The following is a 13,260-nucleotide window of genomic DNA, read 5'->3' as shown; positions in this document are numbered from 1 at the left end:
AATAACATGCTGAAGCGTTTGTTCGTCAACTGCGTCGAGCGATTCGAAGCGTTTTTGGCCGACTTGGTCGATCGATCCAAAGCGTTTACCCGACGAATGTCAGTTGGTGCAATAAAGGCGCGAAATGTTAAAAACAAATTAGAGGTCACATTTTCTCCACAGTTTAGTTCCTTTAAGTGTAAGCATTATCCGTCTAATTTATCCTCTATTGTGCTGCAAAAAATGTCCGAAGGCATTGCTGACTTGGATGTGGAAGAGCTGGAGCAGCTGTTGTTGGAAAATGCCGACGATAATGAGTGTGACGAACAAACGAGCCCGCTAAACAGCAGCACGCAATACGAATCTCCAAAACCGAAGTTAACGCTTGCAGGATCCAGCTTTCTGGTGGCCGATACAGAAAGCAACCTAAGTGGAGAAACATCTTCCGCACCCTTAGCAGAAGGAGCAACGGTAACGGCCGATGCCGATATTGATTCGTCCGATGAGGAAGAAACGAGAAACTTTCTCGAGCGCAAGTACAACCAGTACGGGCGGCAAATTAACGATCTGTTGAAAACGAGGGAAGCGGAACAAACGGACCAAGCGCTATCGAAATGGGTGGACCGGAAGCTGTGGCAAATCAACCGAAGCTCACCACAAACTCCTTCCGGGGAGATTACGTGTAAACCCCAACCAACAACTCCGACAACAGCCACCGGTAGCCGTGCACTAAGCAAGCAGGATCCAACACCCAACAATCCCATCAAGCAAACTCCTGCCAGTAACGGAGCTATACCGGCCGTTTTTCAGGCAACAGTTCACACCGACCCGGTGTTCGGGCTGCGCATTATACATCCGCTCGTGTCGAGCCAGACGTTGCAGGAACGTATGCAGGAGAAGAGGGCGGTCCCTTTCATGCGCCTTCGAGCGTTTACAGAAACGGCCGATCTTCAGCAGGACTGGGTTATCGGGGGTGTGGTGATAAGCAAAACGCCCACCAAAACTACCACCAAGGGCAAACAGTTTGCCATCTGGAAGCTGAGCGATCTGCACGGTGACATCAAGATGGTTAGCCTGTTTCTCTTCGGCCAGGCGTACAAGGATCTGTGGAAAACGGCCGTAGGTACGGTGGTGGCTGTGCTGAACCCAAACGTGCTAAACAATAACGGTGAGAAAAACACGGAAGCCACCCTTAGCATTGATCGCGCTACGAAGGTGATGGTGCTGGGGCAATCGCGTGATTTCGGCACCTGCCGCAGCCGGAAGAAGAACGGGGACCCCTGCACGGCGGTGGTGAATTTGGGCAAATGCGAATACTGCCTGTACCATATCAAGCAGGAGTACAATAAGGCGGGCAATCGTGGCGGTATCCTAACGTCGACCGGTGGCCGCGGGTTGAACGAGCTGCGGAACAAAGTGCTCGGAAAGAGTGAGGTATTTTACGGCGGCCAAAGCTTTAGCGCGGTGAAGGCGGTTAAACATCCCAAACAGATCGAGAAGGATCGCAACCGTATGATGACACTGTCCGATTACTTTCGATCACCGTTCGAAGGTGGTAGTGGGAATGGTGGCGGATCATCATCGACAACGGCTTCCTCAACATCCAGACCCCTACCGTCTTATCGAGCGGCTGCTGCAGCATCGGCAAACAAGCCTCAAAAATCGTCTGCCGCACGGGTCGAGCTTAGCGTTGGCCAGCGTATGAAAGACTTCCAGCGCCTGCAAAGTCTCGGCGTATCGAATGAATCGTTGCAGGAACTACGGTCTTCCAAACCATCGCTCGAGCCTAAACCGGCGAGCGGCCAGTCACCTGCTGCACCGTCCTCCTCATCCAGCTCGCTAGAGAATCGCAAATTCAGCCTAGAAATGGTACCTCGCCTAAGCAAGGATTCGTTCGATATCGACTTCTCGAAGCAAGTGGCCCTGAAGAAAGCGCTCCAGTCGCGTGCCCGAGCATCGGAAATTATCAAACGAAAACCGATCGAAAAAGTGGACCCCAACTTCATCAAGTACCGCGGCACAGAACAGGGCAAGAAGCGTGTGCTGGAAGAGCTGTCCAAGAATGCACCGGGCGAAGAGAGCGCCGCCAAGCGCCAAAAGCTACAGACAGAACTGGATGAGAAGGAACGCGCCAAACAGGAGCACATGAAACGCATCATTGAAGCGTCCTCCTCGCACCAGGATCTGATCGTGGCGAGTGAAAACGCCCAGCAAGAACAGTACTTCAAATCGCTCGAACGCAAGGAGGCGATGGAAGAGAAGATGCTGAACACGTTCAAGATGCCGTGCAAGGCGGTCAGCTGCGCGCAGTGCAAGTACATTGCCTTTTCCGCTGCGGACCGGTGCAAGGCGGATGGGCACCAGCTGCGGGTGCATGATGCGGAAAAGCGGTTCTTCCGCTGTGCCGACTGTGGCAACCGGACCGTCAGCTTGTTCCGCATACCGAAGGTTAGCTGCAAGGCTTGCCAAAGCTCACGCTGGGAACGGTGTGCAATGATGAGGGAGAAGCGTGGCGTACAGATAGGCGATGTGCTGTCGATCCGTGGCGATGAGGAGAAGTATCTGGGCAGTTTGGCGGGTGCGAGCGCTAGCTTGAACTTGCTCGTTCCGGCGGAGGAAAGCTGAGGGTGACTGGGAAATGGAACACACGAATGGCACACAAAGGGTTCAATAAATGTATCACAGCTGACTGATATGGTAGATATGCAATGGTCATTCTGGGAGGCCTTAATATACCCTAGTTTCAAGCTGACTTTGGTGAGTACTTTGCGGACAACGGCGGAGGACTTCCGATTTCATGGAGATCGCTCACTCAAAGTACCACACTCCTAATGCTTTTGTCCCAATCAAGCTTTCCTTATCGCCTGGTTCAGGATCTGTGGCTTAGCAGACTTTGCGACTAGGGTCCGATTTTTCAAGAGGGTTCCAAGCTTAATCCAATCCAACTGTTCCAACCAAAGAGGGGTTTGAAGGTACGGACCAAGTCGAAGAGAGCTACGAATAGAACTCGTCGACTAAGGACCTGTAGTCGAAGTCGAAGCAGATGGGTCCGTGAGTTATCCGTAAGTTGTTGCTCAATTTCTAGGTCGCGCCAAGTCTGTTGGTTAGCTCGTTAGCTCAGTCACGGTCACCGAAGCCTGATGGATTTTCTTCCTCAACAAGGACTCCCATGTGGACGGCTTCAATATGAGTACAGGTGTCAGTCGGTAGGATAGCATCACACAGGATTTAATCCCTTTCTCAAAAAGATCCTCTTGCGTCTGTGCAATTCACAATCATCGTCCACTTAAAATTCGCTGCTTATCTTAGGGTAAAAAAAATCTAATTTCGGGCGCCTTAAACATCTTTGCATCAATTAATTGTATGAATGATGCTTTATTCGCTCCTTCTACAAGAGCTTTGATATATAAGTTGTATACAAAAATGTGAGTGTATGTAGCTATTATCATGCTGCTTTTGTATGTTTTGTTTGTTCGAATATCATCACTAGGCGCTAAACTTGTCATGTGAAGATGAGGTATTACCGTTTACTGATATCTCTGCTTCGATGAACGATGGATGATGGTTTTGTAGCATTAGAGCTTTGTTTTTTAAATGGAATCGGCGATCTATGTTTCAAGTGAATGAGCTACGAGAACATACGAGAGACACTCTTGAGCGAGTGTACCCGTTCTCGGTTTTGTTTTTGTCTCTTGTATACCCTACACCTAAGTCCTAACCTTTTCCAGTAAGAATGGCCTTCTTAAATGATGTCCATGGGTTCGCTACGAAAGTTTGTAGAAGACGCACAGTACTAAATTCTTGTTTTTTTTGGTTTCATTCCATACTATCCACATGCTAGGCGGCGCCCTTATAAACGGGCGGGGGCAATTTAGTCTACTCTACCGGTGAGAGGTCTTCCGAACGTTTTCTTTTAAGTTGTGGAGAGCATGGGGGGTGTAATCATCAGTCTGTTCTGGAATCATTTGATATTGTTCGTTCGCTCTCGGGTATTTGCAGTGGTGCGTACGGGATAGAATGTAGTTTAAAGGGGATAAATAATGCTTGACCCTATGCTAAACCTATCGGAAAGGCAATAATCGCCAGCTTTGGTGCGATTGGAAGAGAAAGAATAGTGGAGAGCGCATGTTTTAGCTGCTGTGGTTCCTACAAAGATTCTACGGTCAACGCGAACTGCTCTCAACGCGAACGTGAAACCTATCCGTGGGACGACGGCAAAATCGACAGCTACAACAAAATCGATTAGCGACTAGAGAGGGCTTGTCCGTAGAGAGTGGTGGCTAATGCTACAAGGCAAGACTACGCAAGCCGTACGCAAACCGGTACATTTACCAGTTGTTCAGAAAATCAAACCCTTTGCTATTGCCCAGCAAGCTGTTCAGCTCGTCGTAGTTCTTATCGTCCTCCTCGACCGAGGAGGATGGCGCACGGTGAAGGCACTCGGTTTTGGAGCTCTTGCTGAACAGGTTTACCTTATCATTGTCCGTATCGAACTCGTCCTGCTCGAGCGTACCATCGATCTCGTCGCTACCGTTGATCGAGGCGGCCGATGCCGCCGTTGTCATTTCCATCGGTGCTTGGTTAAAGATGAGATTGTTGAACTTGCTCAAAAAGCCTGCCCCGGTTGCCTTCGTACCGTATGCTTCCTCGGTCAGGATGATGTTCTGCTCACTGTCGTACGCGGGCAGCTCTTTCGCGCTTGGCTCGTCCCGCCCCTTCCGCGGCAATCCTTTCATCAGTGCCGCCGCTCCGTTTCCCTTTGCCAATGCGGGGCCACCTGCGTCGTCCAGTTTCGGTGACTTGAGCAGCAACTTTTTCGCAAGCAGTCCCGCTGCTTTGGCACTGGCATCCACCGCTTTTCCACCGTCCTTGCCATCCCGTTCCGGTGGAAAGATGGTCAAGTTTATTTGGCTTTTCGTTTTGTGTGCAAACGGTGCCGAATGTTCGTCCCGGTACAGGCCGACACTGTCGTCCGTCACTACCTTGCGCCCGGTTCGCACGTACTGGAAAGTTTGCAAACGTTTACCATCGTACAGGTTGGCATTGCGATCTTCCTCGCCGGAGTTTGGTTCGTCGTCATCGGTGCCGAGGATTCGCTGCAGCGAATCGGTCGATGTGGAGAAATTGTCAAAGTATTTCAATGCCAGCTCCGGTTTGATGATGGTTTCGTTTACGATTTCCATCTGTTCCTCGCGGCTCAGATCATCCCAGATGTGTTCGTACGCGCCGCGTATCTCGTCGATGTCCAGTGCAATCTTTTTCGAAATTTCGTTCAGATTGGCAAAGTAAGCCGATACGTACGAGCGATCCAGCGTGGAGGTGTCCATCGTGCGCACAAAGCTTGACTGATGCAGTCGAAAGTGGAATTAGTAGCGCCTTGCAGCGCTTGTCGATCGTTTTAATGTTGGGCGCTGTCGTTGCCAGATGCCAATAGCCTCTTGCGCCTTCTGTAGATGGCAATCAGAGCGTGTCCAACGGGGCTGGGCGCTTCTCTGGTATGTAATCGCCTGCCTGCCTGCTGCGATCGATGTTTCTACCCCCGAAGCTTCACTGCGAGCGTTCTCGCCTAATGAATTGACCGTTTCATTGCAATCCCCACCAGATCGATGCCGACGGGTCCCTTTTTCGGGAAAAGCCCTACCCCGAGCCAAACTAGCCAAAACTAAACAACACTTGCCTAGAAGTGGAACACCTTTTTGGTGAAAAACTATTTTTTTTGTTATGACACTGTTTGACGTTGCCGTTGTCGTTAGAAAAAAGGTAAATATTATGGCCGACAAACTAGGGGATCGTGTTTATATTAAAAGGTCGAAGTGCTCAGCCAATGGATTCGGCTCTTTGCGATTCATTCGGACTGGTAATATTCATCAAATTATGATTTATGAAACTTTTACATAATGTTTTATCATTCTGCTGGCTTTAAAACGCAATTCAATAATAAAAATTTATAAAGCCAAGCTATTCAATGATAAAAAACGCAATTCTTCAACAACTCATTTCCAAGCAAAGCATCAAACACAGAAGTTTTCAATAAAATTATGTTTTATTGGATAACACTAAATTGGTTTTGCTATCATAATTTTGCTGCAGTAAGGTGAACGGGGTTAAGTTTTTAAGCAGACAACACACAAGGAAACGTATCCTGCCGTAGCTTTGTTCAAACCTGTCGGTGGCTGAGAATGGCATTGCTATTGATTTTCTGTTGCAGATGATGGAACGTGATTCAATTCTCATTCGGCACCGAGCGGAACCCGATCATGAATGCATTTCTTGTTTACGTGAATATTGATTGCTTCTTTGCGTTTCACTAGCGGATATACCGGATTCCTACGAGCTGGTGTGTGGGTTTTTTCAACGATCTGGATATCTCTTTATTTCGCGTAGGTAATGCTCTCCAGGTTTTTAAATATTATTTAGTTTGCTTTTCATTTCTACAGCAGGGTGGCAAATGGTGGTGGATCTTGATGCCACTTGTTTAGACCGGAGCCTTCTCTACCAATTTGAACCAGTGTCCGCATTCGCAACGTTTCGGCTGACCCTAAAATTAGACGAGATAGCAATACAGCGTTAACAAATCGTCGAAATATGTTTCGGAGTTCCAAAGTGTTGCCAATGCTTTTAGCGACTTACCTGGTACAGCCACATCCACTGGACATAGGTTTGGTCTTCCTCGCCTAGAGAGAAAAAAAGAAGATCGATGGGTGTGTATGTTAGCGAAATGAATTCATGTTCTGTTTCTGTTTAGCTACCACTGCCCACAACACAATATACTTACACACACAGCCGACTAGACGAGCATCGAATGCCGATGGAATCAGGTTGGGGCTATCCTTGGTACCCGGTCCGCGCTTGAACACACGCATATCGAACGGATCTGGATTGCCGGCTTGCTTGGCCAGCAGCTCACGCTTCTCGATACCGGTGGCATGTTCGATCGGGTCGTTCATCACTGCAAGAAACCACCAAAAATACAAACCAACGTCAGTGGCCTATTCTTTCCCGGACGTTGGACTGTTTGCGACAATGAAAACACCATTCCAGCGACACACACAAGTGTCAAGTCGGCATGGGGCAGCCCCGTGAGAAGATTATCGCGAGGCGGTGGCGGCGGCGGCGGCGTGAACTTTTGGACATTCCCACACGAAAGTTTTACCAATCAAAGCCGGTCGTGTCGGGGCATCCTTTTGCCATGGTTTTCATCCTTCCTTCTTGCGAAGGATGTTGATTTTTGCCCTTCCAAATTACGTAAGCGCACACAGAGTTTGGGATTGCTCTCTCACTTCGGTCGCTAGGAAAATTTCGATCGCTCCGTCTGTCTCACACACACGCACGCGGATAGGAGGTGTTGTGCAATAATATATCGGTGCACACACAGGAACTTACTTTTGCAAAATCGAACTGGCGTGTAGGTAACATTTCGCTTGGCCGCGGCCAGGACAATTCTTCCGCACAGCGATGCCATTGGTGTGGTTGCTTTGTACGCGACGGGAAATGTGAAAAGGTGTCTTTTCGTTGTCGGTCTCGGGGGTTGCACTTTTCGTAGAGGTTTCTCACGAACTGCGGTTGCTTTGACGTCCGATGAGAGCGAGTCCAAGGTTGCTAGAGGCAATCACATGGTGTGCAGAGGTTTGACAGCTCGCTGCCTGTCTGCTGCGGATCAGCTGGGAAATAAACTTAGTTTTTTGTTATTTTTATAAGAAATTGAGTGAATCGGACGTTTTAACAAATTCTTGAAAAATAAAAGAGATTTTCAGAAATATTTTACACCGTAGAGTTGGCTCAAAATGGAAAAGTAATTAATTTTGGTAATCATGAGCAGCGAACGTTTTGAAACAATGTATAGCAATCTTGGGGAAAACCGGCCCTTCAATAAGGCGGTTGATAACATAGAGTTGGTTTCTTGGCCTTAGAGCTGTGTCGTAGCCAAATTTGGTTTCAATAAATCTGTTGAATGATAATTGGAGTTCTGCAGCTTCTTCTACGCGAACATAAGGGAAAACGAAATCGAGAAATGTTTAATCGCCACATTTGCCATTTATTATATCCGTTTACGCTCTGAAAACAAACCTCTGCTCTGTTCGATGTTGAAAAGGTGTTTCCAGCTTTCCTGCGAATCCCCTAATCCTTGTCCAACTTTTTGTAGTGCGCAATCTTGACGCTAATTGCGTTAAGTATTTCCTTCGGCGACATCTTCTGATCGTCCTGGCAAACCTTGAGTATGCGGCCGCACTCTTGAATGAAATATCCCAACTCCTTTTCGTCGATCGCATGCTGTCCTTCGTGGGCCGGCGAAAGACATTTGTTGGTCAGTTGAGCGATTTGTACCTTCTCGGAGCTGAATGCCTCGTCTAAATCGAACAGCTCGAGAGGTGGAGCCGCTAGGTCACTGAATATTGGTTGGAACACCTGCAAAGCGCAGGAGAAGCTTACTCATGCGGTTCAACCGAAGGCCAGAAACAACACACACACACACACACACGCGCACTTACCGCAAGCTGAAGCGGCGGCAGAGGAATCTCGAACTGCGGTTTGATGATCTTGAGCGGTTCATATTGCACATCCAGCTTTTCGTACGTGCCGATAACATCGCGCAGCAGATCGTTGTTGATCGAGTACAGCGACATATCAAATAGCTTCTTGAAGTCGGCCGGAATGTCGTAATCGAGCGAATCCATTAGGCATATCTTTGGTTGATCGGCCAGATAGATTGTATCGGGTATGACGGCGTAGTCATTTATCTATTTATGCGGGATGTAAGAGAAGCAAAGGGAAATATGGATGGAGCTTGCTGGTGCATCGCGATGATTGCCCTATGACCGATAGCTTACCTCCAGATCGTTGAAGTCGGACGTTTTGAATTTGAACTCATCCTGCAGAATCATCGCTAGCAAACTGTCCCAAAGCGCCGTGTTTACCTCGTTGGTGATGTACTTGTCCTGAAACATATGTCCCGACCCGATGGCGATCAGCTTACCGTTGTTTTCGTTCTGAAAGTAACCAGCCAGCGGCCGGTTGAAAGGATACACTACCGGGCCGGTCGTGAGTAGAACGTTGGCGGGACTTATAACGTTCATGGTCGCACCGAACGGGTAGACAAACTACAAAGCATGCAGAGAATGGAAATGAGATCCGATATCTAGCTAGCACCTTTTCCCGATCATTAATCCCTGAGGATGGTGCAAATCGGTTTTGATACCTCGACTTTGTATTTATCGTCCATGAAATCGAACGACGTCAGGATGCTTTTGCTTGTGTCCAGCAGCAGATTGTTCATCGTGTCGCAACTTACACCGCCACTGATGAGAGCTTCCTTCGGGTGGAAATATTTGTAGTACTGTGGCCGTACTACGACATCTGCAAAAGAAGGGACAGGATTACTAGAGGCAATGTTACACCGGTATGCTATGCCGGTACCGTTGTTGATAGTCATGCCGTAGTCCTCCAGCAGAAAGTTTACATTGGTGTTGAACTGAACTTCCCCTCCCTCACCGAGCAATAGTAACAATCTGCCTCCATCGTTGATGTAGTCCTAATTAGTAATACAAGTAAAGTCATTACACCGCCCTGAGAAACGAGAGCGAGAACGAGTGCGCTTGTACTTACCTTCAAGTGTTGAAATTCAGTTTCGGTGAATTTCTCCTGCGGTCCTGCCAGCACAAACACGGTCGCCGTCTTCAGGATTTCAGGTGTGATCTCACTTTTATTACTAACGACGGCAAAGACGTTAGAACGTTAGTGTGTGTTAGCGGTAGCACCAACAAGTATATGGAAACGCTATCCAGCTGTCTGTCCTACCTTTCCACACGATGGTTCACCTTCAACTTCCTGTGCAGCGTTTTGTAGTTATCCGGTAGCTTAAAGAGCTCGTTCTTGGAAATGTTAAACAAAATCGTGGCGTTGCTCATGGCTGTTAACAGATCCTGCCGGTAAACCGGGTTCGTTTTTTATCACTGAACCTTAAATGAGCGTAGAATTTGATACATTCGGTTTAGTATCCACCACCACACGGCTCTGTTACGATGCACGGAACGCATAAACAAACGTCACGTGCCGTGTGTGTTTGGGTTGTGCTGGAAAATTGGAAACCTCAGAAACGACTCCTACGATTGTTTGGCAGCCGGGTTGCCATGGTGATGGTGCGCTTGCCGGGCTTTTCTTTGCGTCTCGTTTGGGTCGCGTGTGGTGCTCAGGGTTTGTTGCCATATGGGATGTTTCTATTCCAAACATCTCAATCCAAGATTGTTAGATATTGAAATTTTTTCGGTAGTCTCCTGACAAAGGGTTTGGGTGCCGCTTTATAAATGGCTGAGACGGGTTTCGAATCCTGTCCGGATAGGACAGATATGTTAAGTATTCTGTTTAATTAAATCTCCCATCAATGAAGCCTAGCTACACAGCCGCAGCGCCGTTGTTGTATAAAACATCCGAAGGCAAAGAAGATATCCTTGGACATGGTGGAAAAATGTTGGAAATCTAAATCCGATGTTATGGGAAAAAATAAGCGATTCTGGATAAAATCAGTATAGAGTTGTTAGTTTGATAGACTGGACTAAAATACAATTTCGCAAGAGAACAGAAATCAAGTATTTTTCAGTCCCTGCTTCGGGGGGACAGCCCGGGTGAGATTCGATACCCGATGCTTCCATGTGAAAGATTGTCGCCACTACGATTCGATCATTGGAGCATCGATTGCTAATCCAAGAATTAAAATCAAATTTGACTTGGCCAGTTGATATTAATCAAGACTTCGGGAGATTTGTTTTGAATTATTTTATAGGACATTTTTCGAAAAGCTTAGCAAAATGGCCGTCCCTAAGGAATAAAAAAAACATTACTAAAAGTTTGGTTCTCAGGTCATTTTTACCATGACCAGCACGATTTCAGTTTGTAGACCTCTTGAAGTAAGGGCGGTCCGGTGGCAGAGGCGACAGCGGTGCCGGTCTTTACACGACAGGCCGGGGGTTCAAATCCCATCGAGACCCACCTTCCCGTACGTAGGACTGACTTCTTTCCTACGGGTAAAATAAACTCGCAGAAAGTCAGAAAGGGCAGGCCGAGACCTCTCGAGGTTGTAGTGCCAAGGAAGAAGAAGATCTTGTTGTTCCTGGAATATTTAAAAAAAATCTAGAATAGAATGACAAAAGTAAGTCAACTCTGGTTTTAAGATCCCTCGAACGTGATTTTTTTTATGATATTCTTGGTATCTACAATATAGTCTAGATATATAAAAAACAGCTTTTAAACAGATGAAGTTTCCCCTGTCCGGTAATCTCGTTCAGATCCTTTGGGAGCCATTATCGATTAACGATGATTAACCGGAACAGCTGTGTGTGGAAGGAGCGTTTTTTGTAGAAAAAAAAGCTATTTAAAAATAAGAACTTTTTTCAAGGTAGACCCACCCATTCCTCATACCTCCACCATCATTTTGTCCGTCCGCTACCACTCGGAATTTGAGTTTGATTTTTTTTCCACCCGCAGTACAGTGAGTTTGCCTTCTGGACGTACCAGCTCAATGCAGCAAGGGTACGGCATAAGGTAAGTATTAAATGAAAGTGTTAAGCAATTTACGACTCTGTCAGCCCGGTTACGATTCATTTATCTTGCCCGTAGGATCGCTTACACACTCACTTCCCATCCCGAGAACGGGCGAGCGCATCAGAACGGCGTTACGCGCGAATCGTACGCACGCACGCGGAAAGTAAATACAGATGGTTGGATCGGCCGAACAAAAGTGGGGCTTACGTACGGGTTGACCGATCGCGCAGTCCGCAGTGCCATCGGTCTCGCTATCGTTTCGCACCCAACGGAACGGGTGGTCCGATGACCGGACTGTTGAAGAGAGTGCTTGCTGTTGGCATCTGTGGTACGATAAAATCATGTTTAACATCTTGTATTACCGATCCCGCGCGCAGCCTACAGTCCTTGGTCCGCAGCAAATGCATCAACACTCACCAGTGCATCGATACGGTCAGTTCTGTACGTTCGTACGCACCGATCATCGATTTGGAGTTTCACCGTGCACTTTAGGCCACCGAAACCGAGCGCTGATAGGCCTAATCTTTGGGTATCGAAAACCGATTCAGATAGTACTAATTGGGATTGGGAAAAATCTTGCACGCCAAACGTTAGCTTCCGCTTGGGAGTGCGGGGTTTGGCCGGGAGGAGCAACCCGAAACCAACGGTCACGAAATCGAAAAATCGCACGGGTTGTACCGACTGGCGTGGCGTGTTTAGCGGAGAAGGGGGCGCTCATCACATGGTGTGAATTTTATTATTTTGCAGTTCCTCCTTATCGCATCTGGCTTATCTTCGATTTATGGAACCCGGTATCGATGGGTGACAGTGCAGGGAAAGGTTAGTGCGATGCGATTCGCAACACCTTCGCCTGCCGGCTGCGTGTCGAACCGGTGATCCAAATGCATTCTTGCATTCGCCTGTACGTGTGCGAGTTCGCGATTTGTGTTGCATCGTGCTGGAATGAATTGTAAATGTCTTTTGCCTCACGCTTTAACGGTTGCGAGCCGTATTAACCCTTTTGCACGTATCTTCTGTATCTGCAGAGGATATTTAAGAAGAATATATAAATCCGTCCTGTACCAATGCGGTCAATGTGGTTCTTATTGAATAAAAAAAATCTGGATTTGACGTGAATTGAAGTTTAAGTAATGTTTTAATAATTATAACTGTAATGAAAAACACAGACCATGGTTATGTTGAAAACAGCTTGCGTTATTCACAAATATTTACTCCCAAATTGTTGGAGCATTTTTCCTATTAATTTTAAGGTTATCCCGATATCGACGTAGTGTCTTGAGTCGAACTGGACACAAAAATAGGTTCGTTTTTCCGCACTATTAACTTGGGGAATCTTTTTATAAAACCCACCAGCAGTAGAGTCATCCAATCAATTGAAATTGCAGATTTTTTTTACCGCTGAAAACCGCCCGATCGTGATACTAAGTGGCCAATTTTTTATCTACAACTATTTAAGATTTTTTTTCTTCCTGGACACTACAACATCAAAAGGTGTTGGCCGGCCATTTCTAACATTCCATGGCTTGATTTTACCTGTAGCAAAGTATTAAGTCCTACGTACGGAAAGGCGGTCTAGATGGGATTTGAACCTAGGTCCTGCTGTGTGAAAACCGGAGCCGTCATTGCCCCGAATATTTACACCCATTTTTTCAAATTTAATTAAAACAATTTTCCAAAAGTATAAATTTGATGAAAAATACTGAACTAGACGTTCATTAATGATTCATCTTTACACCCTACTGGCTT

General features: G+C 47.1%; 4 protein-coding genes across 6 annotated transcripts; 1 reads left to right on the top strand and 3 right to left on the bottom strand.

The window, feature by feature from the left end:
* The first annotated feature begins 102 nt into the window (after positions 1-102).
* On the top strand, positions 103-2,683 carry LOC118511762 (protein MCM10 homolog). Its single transcript, XM_036055232.1, has one exon. The coding sequence runs from the start codon at positions 223-225 to the stop codon at positions 2,602-2,604; it is 2,382 nt and encodes a 793-aa protein (XP_035911125.1). The 5' UTR covers positions 103-222; the 3' UTR covers positions 2,605-2,683.
* A 621-nt stretch (positions 2,684-3,304) lies between these two features.
* LOC118511764 lies at positions 3,305-5,719 on the bottom strand. The gene has a single exon (XM_036055237.1). The coding sequence runs from the start codon at positions 5,304-5,306 to the stop codon at positions 4,308-4,310; it is 999 nt and encodes a 332-aa protein (XP_035911130.1). The 5' UTR covers positions 5,307-5,719; the 3' UTR covers positions 3,305-4,307.
* Positions 5,720-6,244: 525 nt separating this feature from the next.
* LOC118511761 (cytochrome c oxidase subunit 5B, mitochondrial-like) lies at positions 6,245-7,579 on the bottom strand. Its single transcript, XM_036055231.1, has 4 exons — positions 7,363-7,579; positions 6,755-6,928; positions 6,610-6,653; positions 6,245-6,517 (listed from the first exon to the last, which is right to left on the bottom strand). Exons 1-4 carry the CDS (start codon positions 7,439-7,441, stop codon positions 6,455-6,457), a joined length of 360 nt encoding a protein of 119 aa, XP_035911124.1. The 5' UTR covers positions 7,442-7,579; the 3' UTR covers positions 6,245-6,454.
* A 409-nt stretch (positions 7,580-7,988) lies between these two features.
* LOC118511759 (intraflagellar transport protein 52 homolog) lies at positions 7,989-12,329 on the bottom strand. Of its 3 annotated transcripts, XM_036055230.1 has the most exons (10): positions 11,932-12,329; positions 11,726-11,837; positions 10,964-11,083; positions 9,775-9,935; positions 9,583-9,685; positions 9,394-9,508; positions 9,176-9,333; positions 8,808-9,077; positions 8,469-8,717; positions 7,999-8,385 (listed from the first exon to the last, which is right to left on the bottom strand). In XM_036055230.1, exons 4-10 carry the CDS (start codon positions 9,882-9,884, stop codon positions 8,098-8,100), a joined length of 1,293 nt encoding a protein of 430 aa, XP_035911123.1. In that variant the 5' UTR covers positions 9,885-9,935; positions 10,964-11,083; positions 11,726-11,837; positions 11,932-12,329; the 3' UTR covers positions 7,999-8,097. The 3 variants fall into 3 exon arrangements, with proteins under 3 accessions (XP_035911121.1, XP_035911123.1, XP_035911122.1); XM_036055228.1 differs by lacking the exon at positions 10,964-11,083 and having other exon boundaries at positions 7,989-8,385; positions 11,722-11,837; XM_036055229.1 differs by lacking the exon at positions 10,964-11,083.
* Between the last annotated feature and the right edge of the window lie 931 nt (positions 12,330-13,260).

This window comes from Anopheles stephensi, chromosome 3 (assembly GCF_013141755.1).
Source record: "Anopheles stephensi strain Indian chromosome 3, UCI_ANSTEP_V1.0, whole genome shotgun sequence".
NCBI classification, from domain to species: domain Eukaryota; kingdom Metazoa; phylum Arthropoda; class Insecta; order Diptera; family Culicidae; genus Anopheles; species Anopheles stephensi.
This window is presented reverse-complemented; position numbering and strand designations above follow the sequence as displayed.

Excerpts from the sequence above, each read along its gene's own strand:
- LOC118511762 (XM_036055232.1), top strand. The coding sequence starts at position 223 with ATGTCCGAAGGCATTGCTGACTTGGATGTGGAAGAGCTGGAGCAGCTG.
- LOC118511764 (XM_036055237.1), bottom strand. The coding sequence starts at position 5,306 with ATGGACACCTCCACGCTGGATCGCTCGTACGTATCGGCTTACTTTGCC.
- LOC118511761 (XM_036055231.1), bottom strand. The coding sequence starts at position 7,441 with ATGGCATCGCTGTGCGGAAGAATTGTCCTGGCCGCGGCCAAGCGAAAT. Across the intron at positions 6,654-6,754 it reads TCGTCTAGTCGGCTGTGTGT|GCGAGGAAGACCAAACCTAT; the intron begins GTAAGTATATTG and ends TTTTCTCTCTAG. Across the intron at positions 6,518-6,609 it reads AGTGGATGTGGCTGTACCAG|GGTCAGCCGAAACGTTGCGA; the intron begins GTAAGTCGCTAA and ends GTCTAATTTTAG.
- LOC118511759 (XM_036055228.1), bottom strand. The coding sequence starts at position 9,884 with ATGAGCAACGCCACGATTTTGTTTAACATTTCCAAGAACGAGCTCTTT. Across the intron at positions 8,718-8,807 it reads CCGACTTCAACGATCTGGAG|ATAAATGACTACGCCGTCAT; the intron begins GTAAGCTATCGG and ends CCGCATAAATAG. Across the intron at positions 8,386-8,468 it reads TGCCGCCGCTTCAGCTTGCG|GTGTTCCAACCAATATTCAG; the intron begins GTAAGTGCGCGT and ends TGCGCTTTGCAG.